The following is a 26159-nucleotide window of genomic DNA, read 5'->3' as shown; positions in this document are numbered from 1 at the left end:
AAGCTTTTAGTATGAGTATGTAATTTTTTACAAACTTAAGCTTTAATGTGAATTTGTAGTTTTTGTTCAAATGGAATTTGTAGTTTTCTTTTTAATTAATTGATGAATGTTTGATAATCTATTTCATGGGTTCAATCATGTTTTTCCCGTTGTGTAGTAAAAAATTTCATGCTTTTAAAAGAGAAGAGAATTACTAAAGATTAATAGAATTTTGACGAAGATTATTTTTTGATAGTTTGTTGCCAATGGTACAAGTTATGCTTAGAATACTTCTAAAGGAAATTAAAAAGAGCTTTAATTATTTTGAACAACTACAATGGAAAATATTTTGTGGATCAAATTAATAAGAGTTGCATGCTTATGTTAAAAGTGGAACCCCAATGCCTTAGTGTTTTAATCAATTAAATTTTCTCTAAATCAAATCTTGCATAAATCTACCTCTCAATCACACTTGTCCTTTTTCATCTCTGTTATTTTCTTTACACTGCTCTCTGTTGATACAACACTCGGACTTCCGAGCTATACTACTATACGATACCTTCCCTTGGGTTTTGCAAAGTGGTACAAACAACTATTATGTGGAATATCCAAAATTCCATAAATATGATCTTTTTTTAATCTTTCAACATGATAAGAAAAATAAATGGTAGACTTATGAAGATTTACCTTTTGTCTAGAAATAGCTTGAAAATTATTAAGCAAAAGCTTAATGTTATGAGCTGATTTTTTCGTTGCTTGGACAAAAAGTAAGCAATCATCAGCAAAATAGAGATTAGAAATTTTTATTCCATGATTCGAAGAGAGCAAGCTAATATGTGAGGAATTGAAAAGGGCCAAATTCAGGCTAACTCGTATATTCCTACATGCAATTCACTAATGGTATTTAGGTCAAATATGAACACATAGAAACTCATTAAGATCAGTGAAAACCTCCAACAAGCATGTAAACCCTAGGAGTATGGTATTGACCCTAGACGAATTACAAATCCTAATCACAAGAAGCAAGCCTCAAATTAAGTATGGTATTTACTCTAATTTGCATCCGATTAACTCAATTAAAAGTCTAGATGGTGATCAAGCATCAAGATAATTAACCAAGTTATTAAGCAAAATGATTAAGAATCCAACATCAAACAGCAATCAACAGATAGGTAAAATAAGAAAACTAGATTATCATACTAGGGCTACATCATGCCCTAGCAACAAAAAATTAGTTACACATAATCATAGACATAAGGAAGAAACATTAAAACTTAGCCAATTGCGGTACTCTTCCAGCATCTCCAATCTCTCCAAGTCTTTGCGTCACTCCCCAATGAGTTGTTTCTCATGCTTAAATAAAACACCACACGTCTATTCCTACCCTAGCTGGGCTTTTACAGCAGCCCAAAAATAAAGAAAAACCTAATTAAAACATAAATCCAAATTGGGTAAGTAATTGACTCCTCTTCCTACTTTGACTGGGATAACACGTCAGTTACTTTGCACCCACGTTTGAGGTCGTTCTTCCTTCAAGAAAATTAGGGAAAAATATGTAAATTGTAGGTCTTTGTCTCATCTTTCCAGCCATATATCGCACGCCTTGAGGAAAAATCAGGAAAGTATTCAAATAATCATTCTTCCACAGCAGCACAGTTTTGACGGGATTGCACTCCAAACCACTACCCTAGTGGGTCCTGTGCAGATAGAATGACAACTTAAGATATACCCGTCAACATAGAAATGTCCAAATTTATAAGTAAAATCTGTAGGTTCATCCCACACCACACAATGGAGGGAATTGGAGGGCTTTATTCTTCTCTCTCTCCCATTTTCAATATTCCAGCTTTCAAGTGTATTTAATAGATGGCTGGCAGTATGACCGACTGAGTCATTGAATCTGATAGACTTGTAATATTGCATGGAAAGAAAAGCATTAAATAAAATAACTGTATTTAGTTCTAGAACTAGAATCAAGAAATCTGATCTAAAAAGTTGCATTTTGTGCATACTTGAAGAAGATTTTGCATAACAATCCAAAAAAAAAAAAAATGAAGATTCTACAGAATTTCATTGCAAGAAGTTTTGCCAACCTTATATAGTCCAGATTGGCACACGAGCATCTCCAGGCCTAAAGCATTTTTCAAAACCTCCAATGGAAGTTCTCAAATTTCTCCTTCTTTTGCTGTTTGCAGCAACAGTTGATTGGAGTGAAGCAGGGTTGCCCAGCTTAAGGCAGGGGAGCTCCTTGAAAGTTGAGGAAGAGAGTGACTTCTTGGTTTCACCAAATGGAACTTTCTCCAGTGGATTTTACAAGGTTGGCACCAATAATGCCTCTTACTTTTCAATATGGTTCACCAATTCTGTCAATAAAACAATTGTCTGGATGGCTAACAGAGATAAGCCTGTTAGTGTAAGAGGGTCCAAGCTAAGTCTCCACAGAAATGGAAACTTGGTTTTGACTGATGGGGTTGGATCAATTGTATGGTCAACCAACACTTTCTCTGATGCAGGCGTGGAGGCTCGGCTTCTTGAGACCGGAAACTTGGTTCTCATCAACCAAGAAAAGATGGTCTGGCAGAGTTTTAATTCTCCCACAGATACACTTCTGCCATCCCAGCGACTTGTCAAGAACACAACCTTGGTGTCCGTTAGCAGTCAAGGTACATACTTATCTGGATTCTACAACTTCAGATTCGACGATAATAATGTATTATATCTCGTCTACAATGGCCCTCTCTTTTCGAGTGTTTATTTTCCAAAGCAGGATAAAACTGTTTTTGATTTTAATAGAACACCTTACGATAGCTCTAAAGTGGCAATTTTGGATGAGGCTGGACAATTTAAATCAAGTGACAATTTGATGTTCATTGCATCTGATTATGGGATTGGCCCAAAGCGCCGGTTAACAATGGATTATGATGGTATCTTAAGATTGTACAGTCTGAATGCATCAACTTGGCTCTGGGAACTGTCATGGTTGCCTGGTGTGGATGCTTGCCTCGTTCATGGCTTGTGTGGTGAATACGGTATTTGCACTTACAAACCACAACCTACTTGTAGTTGCCCTTATGGTTTCTCCCTAAATGATCCTTCAGACGTGTCGAAAGGCTGCTCACCTTTGGTCAATTTGAGTAATGATGCAACCGAGTCAGACTTCATGGTGCTTCCTAACACAGATTACTATGGATATGACTTGGAAACCTATGCTCTTGGAATTTCTTTTAGGGCATGCAGGAATGCATGCCTAACTGATTCTAGATGCAAAGGATTCGGATATGCTCTGGATGGAAAAGGGCAATGTTACCCTAAAAAAATTCTCCTTAATGGATTTCATAAGCCGAATACTTCCCAAATCATGCATATTAAAATTCGAAAAGGTTTTCTGAGCAAGGATGAAGTCATAACAAAGCTAGAAACATACGATTTGAACTGCTCACCTGCACAAGTTTCTCTCAAAACTAGTGATCTTGAACGGGAAAAGAGCAACAAAAATCGATACATGGTTTACCTGGTTGGATTTGTAAGTTCCTTCGCAATAATTGAAGCAATCTGCATTGGTTTGACATGGTGGTACGCCTTCCGAAAGCATGCTCCTGAGGAATTTGTGAATATGAATTACATTGCATTAGCCATGGGATTCAAGCGTTTCACGTACGCAGAACTAAAAAGAGCCACCAAGGGCTTCAAACAGGAGGTAGGAAAAGGTGGTTTTGGAACTGTGTATAAAGGTGTTCTAGACGATGAAAGAGTTGTTGCTGTGAAGAGACTAGATTGCATCTTGCAAGGAGATGCAGAATTTTGGGCAGAGGTGAGTGTGATAGGGAATATCAATCACAGGAACTTGGTTAAACTATGGGGTTTCTGTGCGGACAATGAGCATAAGCTGCTCGTCTACGAGTACCTGGAGAATGGATCACTGGACAAAATCTTGTTCACATCAGATGGGGAACTAGGATTGGAGCAGAGATACAACATTGCTCTTGGCACAGCAAAGGGTTTGTCATATTTACATGAGGAATGCCTAGAATGGGTGCTCCATTGTGATGTAAAGCCTCAAAACATACTGTTAGATGACCACCTTGAACCTAAAGTGGCAGACTTTGGCATGTCAAAGCTATTCAAAGACATCCATGGCATCAGGGACATCGATGGGACGGGATTTTCAAAAGCGCGGGGCACCAGAGGCTATATGGCTCCAGAGTGGATGATGAACCTGAAAATTGATGCAAAGGCAGATGTCTATAGCTATGGGATTGTTTTGTTGGAACTACTGAGTGGAAAAAGTGCATCTATTCTCATTTCGGCTCTTGCCAAAGAGTACAATGAATGCAACCAATTGGCACAATGTGTGACTGAAAAGATCAGAGAAGAAGGGCTTGAGGAAGTAATTGATCCTAGACTACTTGGTGAACTCGATAAGAAGAAGCTCGAAACATTGATGAAAGTTGCTCTCCTGTGTGTTCAAGATGATCGCAGTGCAAGGCCAGCCATGAGTAAGGTTGTGGAGCTTCTACTTGAAAATGATGAGTAAAGGCCAGATGAAGAAGATCAGAGAGATAGTAAATAATAGAAGCTAAATGTTTAATAAACAATATGAACTGTAATATCTGTGGTTTTACATTTATTTAGCTTCCAAATGTAATCAATGATTAGAATTCCAGCATTCCAGCTGAATAAAAGGACTTATTCCAAAAAGTTTCAGTTTTGGGATTTGGTTAGACAGAGTTAAGCCTTGCAGTTTAAACATCATGTTATCAAAACACATATAACATATTCTGCTTCTTTTTGTTATATACCTAAACTAGCAAATCTAACATTTTCTGCTTCTTTTTTTTTTTTATTTGTTATCAGGAGGAAGGTCCCATTTTTATCCACCAGTGTGTTGCATTGTTTTCATATATTTTGTCTCTGTGCTAGCTCTGATAGTTCAGTTCTAAGTTATAACAACCGACTATTTCTAAGAACAATTGTCTTTGGCTTTATAATTGTATGTTTAATTTTTTTGGGATTCTGCTAATAGATTTTTTGTATGTTTCCGGGGAGTTATTGATGCAATTTCCGACATATTTCCACACTCTCCACATAGATTTTGTTGTAGACATATCCACAGCAATATGAGAAAAAGGAATCCTGGCATTCTATTGCGAAATAATTTTTGGAAAGCAGCTAAAGCGTATGATGCTGCGACTTTTACAGAGGCAATGGAAGAAATAAAGAAACTTGGTGAAGATGTATGGAGTAGGTTAAAGAAGATTAAGCCATCACATTGGTGTAGGCATGCCTTCGAAGTAAATCTAGAAGAGAAGGTGCTGCAGTTATGAAGCAATACATACATTGCATATCCAAGCTTGAAACTAATTTTTTGTGTGGGTAGTATGAGCTTCTTGGTGATTTGTTGTTGTGGAGTCTAAATTTGAGAGGTATAATTTGTGCAAAAGATGAAGTAAATGATGGTTTTTTTTTGTGGCAAGCTCTTCTTCTGTTGACTTTTGGTCATTTCGAAGAAGTAAGGCTAGTGACAGAGTTTGGTGTACCCTCTCATGCTTTTTTGATTTTTCAGGCCAGGCCGCCAAGCTTGGCCATTGGGTTGGGCCAGGTTGGGCTGAACATAGGCTTAGATGGGTCGTACGATTTTTTTCTAAGTATTTTATAACCTTTTTGTTACAAAATTTTAGACAACGTTGAAAAAATTAACTTCATTCATTACTTAACTCATTTTTTACACCATTGGGCCAACTTTATTGTTATATTTATTATTTATTATATTTATGGGCGAGGAAGGTCGGCCTTACCTAGTAATCAACCTCAATTACATAAATGATTAATAAACTCAATGGATGACCAACAAATATGCATTAGCGAGGGTGAACGCAATAGTATGTTTGTATGAATGTGAGAATGAGAAAGGCCACAACAGCTTAGAAGGGTATGAGAGACTCCATGGACTAGAAAAGTAAGTACGGAAAGGAATAACATTCCTGGAACAAGGAAAACAAGCCATTAGATATTGAGGCATACTTAAAATTTGAGAATGGATTAAAATTAACTTACATGCGCTAGATAGTAAATTAGATCCAAAATTCCATAAATATGATCTTTTTTTAATCTTTCAACATGATAAGAAAAATAAATGGTAAACTTATGAAGATTTACCTTTTGTCTAGAAATAGCTTGAAAATTATTAAGCAAAAGCTTCATGTTATGACCCGATTTTTTCATTGCTTGAACGAAAAGTAAGCAATCATCAGCAAAATAGAGATTAGACATTTTTATTCCATGATTCGAAGAGAGCAAGCTAATATGTGAAGAATTGGAAAGGGCCAAATTGTTTAAATGTCTAATAAAAGGTTTCCCAATCCAATTTTATGGCCATTTGGGGCCTTTTAAATCATTTTTTAGAAAAAAAAGTTAGAGAATTTCTTGGCCAATTAACACATTTTCATAAATGAGTCGAATAGGAACAAAAGCCGCCTGATTAGGAACAAACTATGCCACAACGTGAAGTGCCCCAGCCTCCACCAGTACAAAACTGGAAAACCCCCAAAAGGTCAAAGAAAAAAAATAAAAAAGCAAAAGCAAAAATCTAGAGCTTGTGATTATTTCGGCATATCTATAAAGTGTATTGTGTACATAGCTTGTAGATAAATAATGAGATACTCTTTTAGTGAACTCTTGAGTAGTTATAAATTGTAAAATAAGTGTAAAAATCTTAAGATTTCAGATGTTGCCGTTTCCGCTGAATATTCTATGTGAAATTGCTAAACGAACCCTAAAATTAACTGAGTACACCCTATGATCTAAGTGCACCCTAATATTTAAATCAATATATAAAATTAACTAAGCACACCCTATTTAACTACCAAAAATACCCTTGATACACCCTAATATCACACAACACCAAATCCATTCATTAATTTAAATATTATGTTGTTGATGACACCAATGAATTCCGGTGAACACTCGACAGTGGTTGATGAACAGTCGATAATTTTTCGGAATTTTCTGCTGTGAACTTATGAATAAACTATAAGTATAGCTAATAGCTAATAGGAAAGTGAAAAATACAAGTTGCCCAATAGCTTAAAAGGATCTCTGAGTAGTAGGGGCGAATACCATTGTGCGATTTTCTCCTTCTGATTGTAAGATTTGAAATTTTTGAGAGCTTATCTGCTTGCATGATTTTCTTTTACTACTCTGTGGGAATTGCCTACATTTGTTGATGAACTATGTATGTGCTGGCCATATAACAATAGAAGAATCAAGATGCCTGTTGTATTGTGTTTTTGCTATTTTTTGTTATTTTTTTATTATGAAATTGCCTGAAATAACTTTCATTTTGAGATGGATTTCTGAATTAGGGTTGAATATGATGAGTAGGGTAGGGTGTAGTTATTAACTTTACATTTAATTCACAATTCAATATATCCTTTTTGGTCATTTTATAATAGGATAAATTAGTAATTCAATAAATAGTTTGATAGTATGGTGTACTCAGTTAATTTTAGGGTTCATTTAGCAGCACTCTTATTTTATTCACTTAAATGTTTCTTCACGTTTTAGTTAAATTCTATAATTAAAGTGTGAATCACGTCTTAACCCAAAGTTACGTAAATCCGTAAGTTGTGGCGTGATAGCTTATTCTTCTCTCTCCCATTTTCAACATTCCAGCTTTCAAGTGTATTTAATAGATGGCTGGCAGTTTGACCGACTGAGTCATTGAATCTGATAGACTTGTAATATTGCATGGAAAGAAAGCATGAAATAAAATAACTGTAGTCAGTTCTAGAATCAAGAAATCTGATCTAAAAAGTTGAATTTTGTGCATATTTGAAGAAGATTTTGCATAACAATCCCAAAAAAAAAAAAATGAAGATTCTACATAATTTCATTGCAAGAAGTTTTGCAACCTTATATAGTCCAGATTGGCACACGAGCATCTCCAGGCCTAAAGCATTTTTCAAAACCCCCAATGGAAGTTCTCAAATTTCTCATTCTTTTTCTGTTTGCAGCAACAATTGATTGGAGTGAAGCAGGGTTGCCCAGCTTAAGGCAGGGGAGCTCCTTGAAAGTTGAGGAAGAGAATGACTTCTTGGTTTCACCAAATGGAACTTTCTCCAGTGGATTTTACGAGGTTGGCACCAATGCCTCTTGTTATTCAATATGGTTCACCAAGTCTGTCAATAAAACAGTTGTCTGGATGGCTAACAGAGATAAGCCTGTTAGTGGAAGAGGGTCCAAGCTAACTCTCCAAAGAAATGGCAACTTGGTTTTGACTGATGGGGTTGGATCAATTGTATGGTCAACCAACACTTTCTCTGATGCAGGCGTGGAGGCTCAGCTTCTTGAGACCGGAAACTTGGTGTTGATCAACCAATCAAAGGAGGTCCTCTGGCAGAGTTTTGATTCTCCTACAGATACTCTTCTACCATCACAGAAACTTGTCAGGAACACAACCTTGGTGTCCATGAGAAGTCAAGGTACATACTTATCTGGATTCTATAACTTCAAATTCGGTGATAGTAATGTCTTATATCTCGTTTACAATGGCCCTCAATTTTCGAGTGCTTATTGGCCAATGCCAGGTGTAAATGTTTTTGACTTTGGTAGAACACCTTACAATAGCTCTAGAGTAGCAATTTTGGATGGGGTTGGGGAATTTATATCAAGTGACGGTTTGGTGTTTAATGCATCTGATTATGGGTTTGGTCCAAAGCGTCGTTTAACACTGGATTATGACGGCATGTTAAGATTGTACAGTCTAGATGAATCAACAGGGCTTTGGGAAGTCTCATGGTTGCCTGATGCTGTTCGTGTTTGCCTGGTTCATGGCTCGTGTGGTGAATACAGTTTGTGCACTTACAAACCACAACCTACTTGTACTTGCCCTTATGGTTTCTCCCTAAACGATCCTTCAGATAAGTCAGGCTGCTCACCTTGGTTCAATTCGACTCATGATGCAAACAAGTTGGACTTTATGGAGCTTCCTAACTCAGATTACTACGGATTTGACTTGGATACCTATGCTCTTGGAGTTTCTTTTGAAGCATGCAGGAATGCGTGCCTATATGATTCAAGATGCAAAGGATTTGGATATGCTTTGGATGGAAGAGGACAATGTTTCCCCAAAAGTATTCTCCGTAATGGATTTCATATTCCTAGTACTTTCATCAGCATGTATATTAAGATTCCAAAAATTTTAATGAGCACTGATGAAGTCCTAAGGAAGCTAAAACCATATGAACTGAACTGTTCTGCAGCACAAGTTGCTCTCCAACATAGTGAGCCTGAAGTGGAAAAGAGCAATAAAACTCGGTTCATGGAATACCTGATTGGCTTCTTAAGTTCATTTGCAATCATTGAAGCAATCTGCATTGGTTTGACATGGTGGTGTGTCTTCCGAAAGCATGCTCATGAGGAATTCTTGAATATGGGTTACATCGTATTATCCATGGTATTCAAACGTTTCACTTATGAAGAACTTAAAAAAGCAACCAATGGCTTCAAACATGAGGTAGGAAAAGGGGGATTTGGAGCTGTGTATAAAGGGGTTCTAGATGACGAAAGAGTCGTAGCTGTGAAGAGACTAGATGGTATCTTGCAAGGAGATGCAGAATTTTGGGCAGAGGTGAGTGTGATAGGGAATATCAATCATAGGAACTTGGTTAAACTATGGGGTTTCTGTGCTGACAATGAGCATAAGCTGCTCGTCTACGAGTACCTGGAGAATGGATCACTGGACAAAATCTTGTTCACATCAGATGGGGAACTAGGATTGGAGCAGAGATACAACATTGCTCTTGGCACAGCAAAGGGTTTGTCATATTTACATGAGGAATGCCTAGAATGGGTGCTCCATTGTGATGTAAAGCCTCAAAACATACTGTTAGATGACCACCTTGAACCTAAAGTGGCAGACTTTGGCATGTCAAAGCTATTCAAAGACATCCATGGCATCAGGGACATCGATGGGATGGGATTTTCAAAAGCGCGAGGCACCAGAGGCTATATGGCTCCAGAGTGGATGATGAACCTGAAAATTGATGCAAAGGCAGATGTCTATAGCTATGGGATTGTTTTGTTGGAACTACTGAGTGGAAAAAGTGCTTCTATTCTCGTTGCAGCTCTTGCCAAAGAGTACAATGAATGCAACCAATTGGCACAATGTGTGACTGAAAAGATCAGAGAAGAAGGGCTTGAGGAAGTACTTGATCCTAGAATACTTGGTGAACTCGATAAGAAGAAGCTCGAAACATTGATGAAAGTTGCTCTACTGTGTGTTCAAGATGATCGCAGTGCAAGGCCAGCCATGAGTAAGGTTGTGGAGCTTCTACTTGAAAATGATGAGTAAAGGCCAGATGAAGAAGATCAGAGAGAGAGAGAGAGAGAGAGAGAGAGAGAGAGAGAGAGAGAGAGAGAGAGAGAGAGAGAGTAAATAATAGAAGCTAAACGTACAGTAAATAATATGTAATTCTTACATTTGTTGTGCTTCCCATTAAATGTAATGATAGGTATTACTAGGATTGGAGCATTCCAGCTGAATAAAAACTGTGATTCCAACAATCGTTTCACGTTTCTGTATGATATATGATTCAGTTTTCATTCTTTGAAATTGATGAATCAACAATCGTTTATAGAAATCGAAAAAATTAAAACCATGAACAGAACTATGAATAAATGGTTCTACAGCCAAACAAATTAATAACATGAACAGAACTATAAGAACTATTAGAGCTATTGTTGCTTGAGTAAAAGTTTACTTCAACTGCATGTTTTGTAATATTTGCAATGGACTAGATATATAAGCCTATAAATCCTTTTCTTTTGTGAAAATAATCAATTACATGTGGGATTTGTGCATGTTTTTTAATTTGATATTGTTGAATCAAAGTTGCAAACATCATTTACCAAAGTTGTCAATCTGCAGTTCACTAGATGATTAAATAGGGGTAAAAATAGACTGCCGCCTGATTAAAAAAGAAACTGGCTTGACAATGACAACCTATTATATCAGGTCTTCACAACCAGAGTCGTTAGATAGGTAGGAAATTCGAATTAATTATAGGGTTAATTACAATTTAGTACGCTGTATTTACACCGTTAAGGCATGTTAGTTCCCATCTTTTCAATTTTTACAATCGCATACCCCGATCTTTTAAATTTGTTACAATGTAGCACCGCCATTAGGGTTTCGTCAGATCTCTCTGTTAGTTGCCTACGTGGCACTGTGGGTCCCACATTTTTCACATTTTTTAATTCTAAATTAATTAAAATATGAATAAAATATTAAAAACCAAAAATATATATATATATATATTTCTCTCTCTCTCTCTCTCCCTCCCTCCCTCCCTCTCCCTCTCCCGATGAAGCTCCAACACCCAACCTTCAAACCCATACCACAGCCACCCTCCACCGCAGCGGAACCACCCAGCGCCCCCTTCCCCCATGACCACCGCCTTCCAACCCCCAACGAACCCAGAACCCCAACCCAGCAACCACCCTCCCTCTCTTCGATTTCCCTTTGTTGTTGAGAGACTACCCCAGCTTCCAACAAACCCCAGCATGCAACGAACCCAGAACCTGACTCGCTACCATTCTCTCTCCACCTCCACCTCATATCCCTCCACCATCCACTTCCTCTCTCTCTCCCCCATCTCCACCTCCTCTCTCTCTTTCTCCTCCCGATCGGGGTTTTTAGATCGCAGCCTCAAAACCTGCCCGAGATTCGAGCCTTACCACCATCAATCTCCGCCCAGTGCCTTCTCTCCCTCCGTCTCCCTCCAAATCTTCTCTAGACACCCATCACTTCAAATTATAACCTCTAAACCCACCTCAAATTTGAACCCTGCACTCACGATCTCTCGCAGTTGTCAATTTGAAATGTGGGTTGGGTGGGTTGGGTGTGGTTGCAGATCCATGTGGATGCAGATGGCAGTCACTGGAATCTGTGCTAGGTATGCGACTTTGGATGGTGGAGGCAACAAAGAAACAGAGAGAGGGAGAACGGCTAAGACATTTTAGCCATCTCCGACATTTTTTCTGAAGTCTCAGCTCCTGAAAATACATTTTTTTGTTGTTGTAGGTTTTGGGGTTTGATTGGGTTGGAATTGGAATTGGAATTAAACGTGTGCCTTTGTTTTTTTGGGTGAGGGAATAATGGTGGGCTTGAAATTGTGGGTGCTGGAGAGAGAGAGAGAGAGAGAGAGAGAGAGAGAGAGAGAGAGAGAGAGAGAGGGAGAGAGTTGTGGTGAGGGGAGTGGTGGCTTGCTGTAGGGAGGGTGGGGGAAGCGAGGGAGAGCTGCGGTGATGGGAGAGGTGTCTTGGTGGAAGTCGGGGCTGTGGGGAGGGTGGACGGTGGAGGCTGCGAGGGAGAGGTGGTGCAGGTGGTAGTAATGGGGGAGAAAGAAACCGGGGAGGGTTGGGGGGGGGGGGGAGAAAGGAAGGGGCCGCTGGTTTTGAGTCAGTGGGTCCCAATATTTATTTTTTCTTCTCTTTTTAACTTTTTCTAAAAAAATAATATTTTATTCATATTTTAATCAATTTAAATTTTAAAAAATAAATAATGTGGAACCCACAGTACCACGTAGGCAATTAACGGAGAGATTTGACAGAAACACTAACGGCGGAGCTACATTGTAACAAATTTAAAAGATCGGGGTATGCGATTGTAAAAATTGAAAAGACGGGGACTAAATTATATTTCCATAGATTTGCATGCATAGCCGGCAATCGTGCATGGCGACGGAGTCATTGAATCTCATAGAATTGCAATATTTCATGGAAGGGAAGGTATTAAAAATAGTAATTACGTCTAGAAACTAGATGTTTGATCTAAAAAAAAATTTGAGTTTCAATTTGCATGTTTGAAAAATTCTGCACAACAGTCCAAAAAAAGAAGATGAGTGGGGTGGGAAGATTCTGCACAATTTCATTCTCATGGCAAGAAAACAACCTTATAATCCAGATTGGCCAAACACCATTGTGGGAGCGATTTTCATCCCCAAAGAATATTCATCAGAAGATCCCTTTTTCCTCTTACTTCTCTTTATTCATGCAAAACAATATGGAGTGAAAAGACCACACCCAGGGGGTGTTGGCCAAATGCCCTCCGATGCCTAAGTTAGGTCGAGTGTTTGTAGGAAAAACAATAGCTAACAAAGGGTACAGAGATTTCTCTAGGGTGCTAACTGGGTGGCCGGAGCCGTGTGTGGTGACCGAAGCCTTGTGTGAGAGAGAGAAAGAGTGTGGTGGCTAGGGTTTGGAGAGGGGATTTCTATAGAGTTTCAGATAGAAATTTAGACGTACCTCAACCATTGTGCGTAGCCATGTATTTTTAGGAGCCTCGAAGGCTAGGGTTTCAGAAGAATAATTTCATAGATGGAAAGGAATTATTCTTCCCCAATTTGGAGAGATTGATTTAATTAGAGATTTGATTTTAATCAAATCCCCAATTAGGGTAAGTATCAAATAATTCCCAAATTAATTGGCTTAATCATTTGACCTAGGATCCGTAGATATTTTGTTTCCACAAATGCCCCCCAACTTCTATATGACACGTGGTGGCATGGAGGAGGTGTGAATTAATTGTTGGGTTGTCCAGCTGTAACTGGGCTTCCTTCTATGACTTGGGCTTCTGAGTGGAGGAAGTCTTTGACTTGCCAATTGGTCTTTGACTTAGGTTGTCTAGTTGTAACTGGGTTGGAGGCGCACATGCCTACTGCTGGAACGGGTGGCAGTTTGGGCCGGCTTACTTGCGACTGGGGCTAGTCCAAACTGCTTCAATTCCCCCCCCCCCCTTTTTTTTGCCACGAACTAGGAACAGTCTAAGTCAAGGCGATCATATGTGGCATACGAACGTGCTGGAAGTTGGCTGCATATGGGAAGGGGAGGTCAGCGAGACCGTGCCGACGAGCCGAAGAAGAAGAGCTGGTCAACAAAAAGAAGGAAAGTTCCTGAGCATATAAGACCTCCTCCTCCGTACCTGACCAACCTAGAGACATGTGGCAGTTGCGCGTAGATGGAGCGTCGAACCAAAAAGGAGATGGAGCAGGCGTCGTCATCATCACCCTAGATGGAACCTTATTAGAGCAAGCTATCACGCTTGGCCTCCTGACCTTAAACAACGAGGCAGAGTACGAGGCATTGCTCGCTGGCTTGCGCTTGGCAAATGAGCTTTCAATCAATAAGCAGGCTATTTACTCAGATTTTTAGCTGATCATAAATCAAGCCTCAGGAGAATACATGGCGAAGCACCCGAGGATGATCTAGTACGTTGACAAAGTCTAAGAACTGTTGAAGGCATTTCCTACCTTCACCATCCAACAAGTGTCCCGAGCAGAGAACGCCCATGCAGATGCACTAGTAAGCCTAGGATCAGTGCAGGATACCAATTCAGATGCTCCATCCCGGTCGAGCACCTTGACCAACCAAGCATAGAAGTGGCAGAGCAGCCGGACTTGATGCAGATTGACGAGGATCCTAGCTGGCAAGATCTTATCATTGACTACCTAGTGAATGAAAACTTGCCAAAGGACAAGTCTGCGGCCAGAAAAATCAAATAGAAAGCTGCGAGATACTACATGAAAGACAACATGCTTGTTTGTAGATCATACTCCGGCCCTTATCTTACCTACATCAAATACCCGCAAACGCTCGATGTGCTCTACAAAATGCATGACGGTGAATGCGGGAATCACGCTAGGGGCAGATTGCTTGCCCAGTAGGCTCTTAGCATAGGCTATTTTTGGCCTACCATGTGCCAAGATTCCACGTAGTATGCTCGAAGATGTGATCAATGCCAACGCTATAAACCAATCCATAGCCTGCCAGCTGAGGTATACTATCCACAGAACAGTCCATGGCTGTTCATGCAGTGGGCCATTGACTTGGTGGGATCTATGCTACTGGCACCTGCCAAGAAGGAGATGATGATCGTCGCCACTGATTACTTCACCAAATGGATCGAGGCTGAGGCTCTATCCTCTACTAAGAAAGCTAACGTCGAACGATTTATCTCGAAGAGCATCATTTGCCGATTTGGTTGCCGGCAGTCGATAGTCACCGACAATGGTACATAGTTCGTGGGCAGGCATATCACCGCATTCTTTGTGAAGTATGACATTAGACAGCACATGTCAACTCTCAGATATCCGCAAGGCAATGGTCAAGCAGAGGCATCCAACAAGATCGTGCTGGACTGCCTGAAGACAAGAATGGAATGCATAGAAGGAAAATGGGTCAACGAGCTGCTAGGAGTCTGATAGGCTTATCGCACAACTAAAAGGAGATCAACAGGCAAGACACCATTTTCCATGGCCTATAGGACAGAAGTAATCATCCCCCCACACATCACAGTTCCTTTCATGAGCATTGAGGTGGGCAGTCTTGACCAGAACTTCAAGCATATGAAAGTCAACCTTGATCTGCTTGAAGAAGAACGAGAGACGGCCATTATTCGAGTTGCAGCCTACCAGCAGCAGATAACATCTTACTACAATAAGAAAGCCAAGATCAGACAGTTTCAACCTAGAGAACTTGTGCTTAGAATTTTTTTTATCACAGCACCTCTTCCCCCCAAACTTTCTTGGATGGAAATAGAGGTTTAAAGTTGCAATAGGGATAGCTAAGGGTTTAGCCTATCTTCACCATGAGTGTCTAGAATGGGTTATCCATTGTGATATGAAACCTGAGAACATACTCCTAGACAGTAACTTTGAGCCAAAGATTGCAGATGTCGGGCTAGCAAAGTTATCTCAAAGAGGCAGCCTCAGTTCAATGTTCTCTCGAATTCGTGGAACGAAAGGGTATATGGCTCCAGAGTGGGCTTTGAACCTTCTAATCACTGCCAAAGTGGATGTTAATAGTTATGGAGTGCTGATTCTAGAGATGGTGAAGGGCATTTGACTTTCGAGTTGGGTGCTGAAGGATAGTGAGGATCAAGAAGGAGAGCTGACAAGGTTTGTAAGGGTGGCTAAAAAGAAAATCCAATGTGGGGAAGACCAATGGATAGAGGATATGTTGGATCCAAGGTTAGAAGAGTAGTTTAGTAGAAACCAAGCAACAATGATGGTTGAGATTGGTGTTTCCTGTGTGGAGGAATATAGGAGCAAAAGACCAACAATGGGTTCAGTGGTACAAGAGTTGCCAGAATGTGCAAATGAATCTCATACTGGTTCTCCACACACGAAAGAACTGCATTTAAGCTTTAAATGCCCTTTTCTTGGTTTGGTTTTAGTTATTAGCGCTATTGTTTGCTTATGTAAAAGTCTACTCAAACCGCATCCTGTAATATTTTGGAATGGAGTGATGATATAGAGCCTATAATATTTTCCCTTTTGTACAACTCATTATTGCTATCACATCTGTAACTCAGTTTGCAGTTAACTGTCCAACAAAGTAGGGCAAAATATTCAATTATGCTCATATATGCTCATATTTTTATGCTTCTCCAATATTATGGTATTTATAAAGAAGTACAACCCTAAATAAAATAGAAAATAAATCCAAATTACAATAAAATAAATAAATATAAATTACAATGTGGGAAATAAATCTCAATTATAATAGGACTAGATAAATGGGTAAGTAACCAAAATCCTAACATAGTAAGGAATCAAAATCTTAACTAAGTAAGGACTCGCCAACACTCCCTCTCAAGTTGGGGCAAAGATATTTCGCATGCCCAACTTGACAAGCGAGTCATAAAGCACCATACTCGACATTAACCAATTGAACAACTGTAGAGATGACATTGTCATAAACCACGAGTGAAACAACTGACAAACCCTAACAAATTAATAGAGCATATAGAAGAACTCATAAAAGCAGAACACATAAACCATGTAAGCACGACAGTAGGTAAGGCAAAACTCAGAAACCCTATGAGCACGGCAGTAGATAAGGTAGAGCACAGGAACCCTGTGAGCACAGTAGTAAGTAAGGCAGAACACAAAAACCCTGTGAGCACAACAATAGGTAAGTATGAAACATATTCAACAAACTAGGTTCCATAGTGCACATCATCCAACTTTTCACGATAGCATCATCAATTTTTCACTTTCCAAATTATGGATCTTTGGAATATGGGGCATCAGAGTCACGAGTTAGGTAACCAAATTTTCCTTGTGAAGTAGCGTAGAGTTCGATCATCGAAGCCCAAATCGCATAGTTGGATCTATTCAATTTGAATACCAAGAGTAGGTTGGTGGACGATTCAGTATGAACCATCACAATATGGGTAGGAGAAGCAGTAGGTGAAATAGAACCATAAGCAAGTGAAGAAATTGATGGCATCAACATTCGACATGGTGATGGATGTCGGGGTGATGGCAACGGCGGCAATAGCAAGGTAGGCGACGGCGAGGGAGCAAGGTAGATAGCGGCGACGGGCTAGGATTATAAGCTAAGTGTATAGTGCAGCGAAAATAGGTAGTGTCTAGGGTTAGGATTTTTTTATGTTGTAGAGACGGATCAAAAACACAGCAACATGGCATCGACAATAACCATAGCAACGGAAAGCGAAGCAAACAAAGGCAACATCAAAGGTGACAGCTTACTGAACGATTGAATTGTTGTGTACTCATTTACCCGAGTTTTTGTTTACTTCAAGATATTCACACTAAGGAGATTTTGGGTCATGGTACTAAGAGAGGGGGGCTATATTATGTAGATGACTTCAGTCCTGGCATGGCTAACAGTGTGGCATCCCTCTGAAGCAAATGTTGCGTCGATTCAGCTGCACCAAAATAATGGATTCAGCTGCATCCTCAACTTGTGATACTCGCAAGTGCACGAGCCGTTCGGTAGTATAGCATATGTAAGTGCGAGGTCGATTCCACAGGGATTGGTGATTGAATAATCCAATTCAGTTTTCCTACACAAAACAGAAAAACAAGAAAGAAAATAAATAAAACAAGAAAGAAAGAAAAGAAAATAACTCAAGCAGATAAGTTCCCAAGTTCAATTAGATTAACGGATTGATTCTAGCTAAAGTATGATTAATCCATGGTGTCTGGTCCTAACCTTGTATTCCTAATTCCCTAATTTGATCATCTGTTGTCTAACCTAAACTAAGCATTAGGAATCCATTAAGCAAAGAAGAACATTTTAAACAACCAAGTATGTATCTAATCCCTGTTGTCGAATGTCCATACATACTCTTCCTATTCATAGTTCAATTCGAATTAAAGCATGGTGTCTACTCTTAATTCAAACCAAGATAGCTAACATGCAAGCCTAAACGGTGATCAATCATTCAAACTAGCATATTAACTTATAAGCATAATGAATAAGAACAAAAACCATAATTGAAACTTGGAAACTAATCAAACTATTGAAACTGAAGAAAAGAATTTACATAACAATGAAAAGTAAAGTGGAACTAAGAAAAACTTAAGGAGAATTTCAGCACAAAGATTTCATTACAACAATTGAAAACTAGAAAGAGAAACTAAGAGAATTTGAGGGAGAGAAGGGAGGGGAGCTCTAGAGAAGTGTTTGAGAGCTCCCCCCCTTGGGGGTGTTTTATGAAGCTTGAAGACTTCTCTATTTATAGGGCTAAGAGGGAGGAACATCATGATGAATTCCAACACCACCATTCCTATTTTAATACAATCCATAACTCACACTTCATCTTGTCTATGTTAGTGTGGTTGGAATCAATTCCATCCCATACTTCTTTTGCTGCACCTCAAGCTTTCTTCACATGGGATTTCAAAGGTGTTCAATTGTGGCTGTCTTTTGCTGCCAACCCATGTGGGTTTTCTTTTGGTTGCTGGAAAAAACGATTCTTCTGAACCAGGCTTGGTGTAGGAAGGCCTGAGGTTTCAATATATATCCAATGGGGCTCAAATTTGGATATGTCATAATAGACAAACATTGGAACAACTGTTATGAATAATGTATTCCCATCTGAGCAGTACAAGTATACGTTTTGGGCCTTACAAGTTGACTGCTGAAAATAGACTGGAATTGACAATGCATTGCAGTCAGCTTGTGGGCTTGTTTTGGGCTTGATCTTCCCTCCTAAAAAATCTGGAAAAATCTTGATCTTCAAACCCTTTGAATTATCTTTCCAAGCATATGCAGCCCAACTCAAGAAAAAATCGGAAAGACCTTCAAATGTCATTTTTGGCCCAGTAACGCAGATACTGCCGAATTTGACCTTAAGCTGCCAAAACTTGCATAACTTCCTCTAGAAGACTCGGAATCATGAACCGTAAAATGATCCAGAAACTAGACTTCCGTATCTTTCCAATGATATATGGCTCATCATATGGTTCATCCTGAGCAAGTACAGTTCAATTCGTGAAGTTGACTGATCTGCAGACACCGTTTTGAGCTAACTTGTCTCCGAAATGCATTTAATGAGTCTCAAGCTTATTACACTGAAACAAGCACAAAATTTATTAAAAGCACAAGTTTAACTCAAAAACATAATCAAATCATAAGTTAGAAGGGTACAAAATGATATATGAATATGCACCGATCAGCAAACACAGGCAACATCAAAGGCGACAGCAGTGGCCACGGCAAAGACCACAAAAACGGTAGCTGAAAACAATGACAAATTCTTCCATATCAACTTTGGCTAATTCACACAGACACAACTTTTCTTCAATCCTACTCTCCCCCTGAAGAGAAGAGGAATCGGAGTCAAGAAATACATTAAATAGGTAGTTAAATTGGGTATTAAGTTAACCATATAAGATAGAATGACAACTTTTTTTTTTAAGGACCTTTGCTATTAAGAGGAGCGAGAACATACTAAACTCACACACACTACACACGGGTGTTAAGACTTGAACCCAAGACATTACCTAAGGGAGCAAATACTCCAAACTACTACACTAGTGGGTCCTTTGCAGATAGAATGACAACTTAAGATATAAGCGTCAACATAGAAACGTCCAAATTTATAAGTAAAATCTGTAGGTTCATCCCACACCACACAATGGAGGGAATTGGAGAGCTTATTCTTCTCTCTCCCATTTTCAATATTCCAGCTTTCAAGTGTATTTAATAGATGGCCGGCAGTTTGACCGACTGAGTCATTGAATCTGATAGACTTGTAATATTGCATGGAAAGAAAAGCATTAAATAAAATAACTTTAGTTAGTTCTAGAATCAAGAATCTGATCTAAAAAGTTGAATTTTGTGCATACTTGAAGAAGATTTTGCATAACAATCCAAAAAAAAAAAAAAAAAGGATGAAGATTCTGCAGAATTTCATTGCAAGAAGTTTTGCAACCTTATATAGTCCAGATTGGCACACGAGCATCTCCAGGCCTAAAGCATTTTTCAAAACCTCCAATGGAAGTTCTCAAATTTCTCCTTCTTTTGTTGTTTGCAGCAACAGTTGATTGGAGTGAAGCAGGGTTGCCTAGCTTAAGGCAGGGGAGCTCCTTGAAAGTTGAGGAAGAGATTGACTTCTTGGTTTCACCAAATGGAACTTTCTCCAGTGGATTTTACAAGGTTGGCACCAATGCCTCTTGTTATTCAATATGGTTCACCAATTCTGTCAATAAAACAGTTGTCTGGATGGCTAACAGAGATAATCCTGTTAGTGGAAGAGGGTCCAAGCTGTTTATACCATATTTGACCAAGCAACTAGAAGCAATTCTAAGCAAGGCCAAGAGTCCCACATTGAAATATTGCAAGAAGGGAAGACTCCCTCTCATCTATAAAAGGAGACCACTCTCCACTTAGGAAGGGATCCCCCCTAGGTTGGGCTTTGTATTCAGTCATGGGCTTCTCCCTTTCTCTCTTTATATTTGGGCCCAGCCCCTTGTACAAATGTAAATACACATTGCTATAATAATGATAATATACTTCTCCATGGACGTAACCCATCCATTAAGGGTGAACCACGTATATCTTGTCTTCTGTATATTTATCGCTTGCCCAAATCTTCACACACATGTTGAAGGTCCTCACCTTCACCCATCAATCATCATACCTCATCTCTAAGTTGGGCTAAAAAGTACTGAACCATTTTTTAGCGTCAACACAAGCTAACTCTCCACAGAAATGGCAACTTGGTTTTGACTGATGGGGTTGGATCAATTGTATGGTCAACCAACACTTTCTCTGATGCAGGCGTGGAGGCTCAGCTTCTTGAGACCGGAAACTTGGTGTTGATCAACCAAGCAAAGGAGGTCCTCTGGCAGAGTTTTGATTCTCCTACAGATACTCTTCTACCATCACAGAAACTTGTCAGGAACACAACCTTGGTGTCCATGAGAAGTCAAGGTACATACTTATCTGGATTCTATAACTTCAAATTCGGTGATAGTAATGTCTTATATCTCGTTTACAATGGCCCTCAATTTTCGAGTGCTTATTGGCCAATGCCAGGTGTAAATGTTTTTGACTTTGGTAGAACACCTTACAATAGCTCTAGAGTAGCAATTTTGGATGGGGTTGGAGAATTTATATCAAGTGACGGTTTGGTGTTTAATGCATCTGATTATGGGTTTGGTCCAAAGCGTCGTTTAACACTGGATTATGACGGCATGTTAAGATTGTACAGTCTAGATGAATCAACAGGGCTTTGGGAAGTCTCATGGTTGCCTGATGCTGTTGGTGTTTGCCTGGTTCATGGCTCGTGTGGTGAATACAGTTTGTGCACTTACAAACCACTACCTACTTGTACTTGCCCTTATGGTTTCTCCCTAAACGATCCTTCAGATAAGTCAAAAGGCTGCTCACCTTCGTTCAATTTGACTCTTGATGCAAACAAGTTGGACTTTATGGAGCTTCCTAACTCATATTACTATGGATTTGACTTGGATACCTATGCTCCTAGAGTTTCTTTTGAAGCATGCAGGAATGCGTGCCTATATGATTCAAGATGCAAAGGATTTGGATATGCTTTGGATGGAAGAGGACAATGTTTCCCCAAAAGTTTTCTCCGTAATGGATTTCATATTTCATATGCTTTGCAATAATTGAAGCAATCTGCATTGGTTTGACATGGTGGTACGCCTTCCGAAAGCATGCTCATGAGGAATTTGTGAATATGGGTTACATCGCATTAGCCATGGGATTCAAGCGTTTCACGTACGCAGAACTAAAAAGAGCCACCGATGGCTTTAAACAGGAGGTAGGAAAAGGTGGTTTTGGAACTGTGTATAAAGGTGTTCTAGAAGATGAAAGAGTTGTTGCTGTGAAGAGACTAGATGGCATCTTGCAAGGAGATGCAGAGTTTTGGGCAGAGGTGAGTGTGATAGGGAATATCAATCACAGGAACTTGGTTAAACTATGGGGTTTCTGTGCGGACAATGAGCATAAGCTGCTCGTTTACGAGTACCTGGAGAATGGATCACTGGACAAAATCTTGTTCACATCAGATGGGGAACTAGGATTGGAGCAGAGATACAACATTGCTCTTGGCATAGCAAAGGGTTTGTCATATTTACATGAGGAATGCCTAGAATGGGTGCTCCATTGTGATGTAAAGCCTCAAAACATACTGTTAGATGACCACCTTGAACCTAAAGTGGCAGACTTTGGCATGTCAAAGCTATTCAAAGACATCCATGGCATCAGGGACATCGATGGGATGGGATTTTCGAAAGCGCGGGGCACCAGAGGCTATATGGCTCCAGAGTGGATGATGAACCTGAAAATTGATGCAAAGGCAGATGTCTATAGCTATGGGATTGTTTTGTTGGAACTACTGAGTGGAAAAAGTGCTTCTATTCTCGTTGCAGCTCTTGCCGAAGAGTACAATGAATGCAACCAATTGGCACAATGTGTGACTGAAAAGATCAGAGAAGAAGGGCTTGAGGAAGTACTTGATCCTAGACTACTTGGTGAACTCGATAAGAAGAAGCTCGAAACATTGATGAAAGTTGCTCTACTGTGTGTTCAAGATGATCGCAGTGCAAGGCCAGCCATGAGTAAGGTTGTGGAGCTTCTACTTGAAAATGATGAGTAAAGGCCAGATGAAGAAGATCAGAGAGAGAGTAAATAATAGAAGCTAAATGTATAATAAACAATAAGAACTGTAATATGTGGTTTTACATTTATTTAGCTTCCAAATGTAATCAATGATTAGAATTCCAGCATTCCAGCTGAATAAAAGGACTTATTCCAAAAAGTTTTCAGTTTTGGGATTTGGTTAGACAGAGTTAAGCCTTGCAGTTTAAACATCATGTTATCAAAACACATATAACATATTCTGCTTCTTTTTTTTTTTAGGTGAGACCCAAGGGTATCCACCGCCGACAGTAGTGACTAATCCCTTTCGCCGCGGGAGCTCTCCCAATGAAGGCAAACGGCTAGCCACAAAATGCGCTTCGTTCCCATGGGCGGGGATCGAACCCCCAACTTCATGGTTAAGGAATGAGGTGAGCTACCACCACACATATTCTGCTTCTTTTTGTTATATACCTAAACTAGCAAATCTAACATTTTCTGCTTCTTTTTTTATGTATTTGTTATCAGGAGGAAGGTCCCATTTTCATCCACCAGTGTGTTGCATGGTTTTCATATCTTTTGTCTCTGTGCTAGCTCTGATAGTTCAGTTCTAAGTTATAACAACCGACTATTTCTAAGAACAATTGTCTTTGGCTTTATAATTTTATGTTTAATTTTTTTGGGATTCTGCTAATAGATTTTTTGTATGTTTCCGGAGAGTTATTGATGCAATTTCCGACATATTTCCACACTCTCCACATAGATTTTGTTGTAGACATATCTACAGCAATATGAGAAAAAGGAATCCTGACATTCTATTGCGAAATAACTTTTGGAAAGCAGCTAAAGCGTATGATGCTGAGACTTTTACAGAGGCAATGGAAGAAATAAAGAAACTTGGTGAAGATGTATGGAGTAGGTTAAAGCAGATTCAGCCATCACATTGGAGTAGGCATGCCTTCGAAGTAAATCTGAGAAGAGAAGGTGCTGCAGTAATGAAGCAATACATATATTGCATATCCAAGCTTGAAACTAATTCTTTGTGTGGGTGGTATGAGCTTCTTGGTGATTTGTTGTTGTGGAGTCTAAATTTGGGAGGTAGAATTTGTGCAAAAGATGAAGTAAATGATGGTTTCTTTTGTGGCAAGCTCTTCTTCTGTTGACTTTTGGTCATTTCGAAGAAGTAAGGCTAGTGACAGAGTTTGGTGTACCCTCTCATGCTTTTTTGATTTTTCAGGACAGGCCGCCAAGCTCGGCCATTGGGTCGGGCCAGGTTGGGCCAAACATAGGTTTACATGGGTCATACTATTTTAAGCGAGTGCAGTCATCAATAAAGGCAACATCATGTTTATTCTTCATCAAATACACCCATGTTAAGCGAGTGCAGTCATCAATAAACGTAACAAACCAACGGAAACCATGAGAAGTCACACGAGCAGGACCCCAGACATCAGAATGTACTAACTTAAAAGGCAAAGCAGCTTTATTATTACTTAAGGGAAAAATAGTACGGTGGCTCTTGGCCATTACACAAGTCTCACATTTGAAACTAGACTCATCACACGAACTAAATAACGAAGGAAATAAATGTCTAAGATAACCAAACGACGGATGTCCTAAGCGACGATGCCATAACCAAAGTTGTTGCTTGTCTTTGACACTGCCACTCGGAGCTTTATTAGCGACACAACCACGAATTGCTACTGCCGGCAACTGTAAGTAATACAACCCCCCTATCCGTTTACCATTCCCAATCTTCTCGTGAGTCCTGAGATCCTGGAAAAAACAATGGGTAGAATAGAAGGTAGCAGACGCGTTAAGTGTATAAAGTAAACGCCCAACAGATAACAAATTGCAATGAATATTGGGGACTAAGAGTGCATGAGACAGAGGTAAAGAAGGAGTGAGATGGATGGTACCTTCACTGGTAACTGGGGAAGGTAAACCATTAGCACTAGTAATATAGGGGTTACGAGGGTTATGCGACAACTCATCAAACATTTTATCATTATAAGTCATATGATCAGAAGCACCAGTGTCAATTATCCAAGTAGTAGAACCCATACCTGGCATAGTATCGGAAGCACACAGATTTGCAGATGGAGCCGGAGGACGGGCCTCATCAGGAGTCACAATGTAAGTGGCCTTGGGGCCATACATACGAGCTTTGTAGTTAGCAAACCAATCAGGGTAACCATGCTCCTTAAAACACTTCTCAGAGTAATGATTCCCATTACAATGGCGACATTTAGGCGGTCCTTCAAGAGAGCTAGGAGTATAGCCATAAGGACGAGACCCAGTAGAAGAACCAAATTTTCTGGACGGAGAGCGACTGGTCACGTCGTGTTGGGCGACCGGTTGTTGACGGGCTGGGTCAACTTTGAGAGCCAGCGATCCACCTCCAAGCATAGCGGACTGACGGGTGTCTTCCTCCATAACCATAGCATAGGCTTCGAGAGGAGGCGGGACAAGACTAAGAGCAAGAATACGGCTACGGACACCATCATAAGGTGGATCAAGTCCGCCAAGAAAATCATAAACTCGATCGGCTTCAATCTCTTTCAGACGACGAGCCCCATCAGTAGAACAGCTAAACTCATGCGGACGCAGACAATCAATCTCTTGCCAGATAGCATGGAGTTTTTCATATAACACTTTTACAGATTCACCATTCTGACCTGTAAGTATGGACTGCCGTCGGAGTTGAAACAAACGAGAACTATTCTGAGTCACAGTATAGGTCTTCCGAGCAGCCTCCCAGATATCAAAAGCAGTATCACCATGTTCAAACAAGGCACGAACTGGTTTAGTCATGGAATTGAGAAGCCATGACTGCACCAGACAATTATCTTCTTCCCATTCGGCATAGGCATCGGACTCTAGAGACGAAGCAGGCTTCTTCCCATTGATCCAACTTGCCATACGATGACTAGTAATCGTAATACGCACACCACGAGACCAAGAGGCATAATTGGAGCCATCCAATTTGTCAGAAGTAATCGGGGTAGAGTAATCACGCGACGGACGTGCCTCCTTCAGTGTAGACACACTAGTACCAACCACAACCTTGGAATCATCACCCATGATAGCAGCGGAAACAAATACAACACAAAGCACAAACACAGCACAGGCACAGGCACAAGAACCCTAAAAGAAATTAGGCACACAGTAGAACACGGGTAGGCACAACACACACAGGTCACCAGAAAGTCGGCTCTGATGCCAAGTCAAACAATATGGTAGAATATTTTCAGATCTTA

General features: G+C 39.9%; 3 protein-coding genes and 2 pseudogenes across 3 annotated transcripts; 4 read left to right on the top strand and 1 right to left on the bottom strand.

The window, feature by feature from the left end:
- Positions 1–2105: 2105 nt before the first annotated feature.
- On the top strand, positions 2106–4532 carry LOC110769835 (putative receptor protein kinase ZmPK1). The gene has a single exon (XM_021973875.2). It carries the CDS (start codon positions 2135–2137, stop codon positions 4511–4513), a length of 2379 nt encoding a protein of 792 aa, XP_021829567.2. The 5' UTR covers positions 2106–2134; the 3' UTR covers positions 4514–4532.
- Positions 4533–7806: 3274 nt separating this feature from the next.
- LOC148293552 (putative receptor protein kinase ZmPK1) lies at positions 7807–10534 on the top strand. The gene has a single exon (XM_088254333.1). It carries the CDS (start codon positions 7952–7954, stop codon positions 10328–10330), a length of 2379 nt encoding a protein of 792 aa, XP_088110459.1. The 5' UTR covers positions 7807–7951; the 3' UTR covers positions 10331–10534.
- A 4756-nt stretch (positions 10535–15290) lies between these two features.
- Positions 15291–16323, top strand: LOC148293551 (putative receptor protein kinase ZmPK1; annotated as a pseudogene).
- A 3966-nt stretch (positions 16324–20289) lies between these two features.
- Positions 20290–23070, top strand: LOC110769843 (putative receptor protein kinase ZmPK1; annotated as a pseudogene).
- A 1570-nt stretch (positions 23071–24640) lies between these two features.
- Positions 24641–25713, bottom strand: LOC148293550 (uncharacterized). The gene is made up of 2 exons (XM_088254517.1): positions 24966–25713; positions 24641–24675 (listed from the first exon to the last, which is right to left on the bottom strand). The coding sequence occupies exons 1-2, from the start codon at positions 25711–25713 to the stop codon at positions 24641–24643; spliced, it is 783 nt and encodes a 260-aa protein (XP_088110643.1).
- Between the last annotated feature and the right edge of the window lie 446 nt (positions 25714–26159).

The sequence above is a fragment of the Prunus avium genome, chromosome 6, assembly GCF_965620075.1.
Source record: "Prunus avium chromosome 6, drPruAviu1.hap1.1, whole genome shotgun sequence".
NCBI lineage: Eukaryota > Viridiplantae > Streptophyta > Magnoliopsida > Rosales > Rosaceae > Prunus > Prunus avium.
Note: the sequence above shows the minus strand (reverse complement) of the source record. Positions and strands in the feature narration are given on the sequence as shown.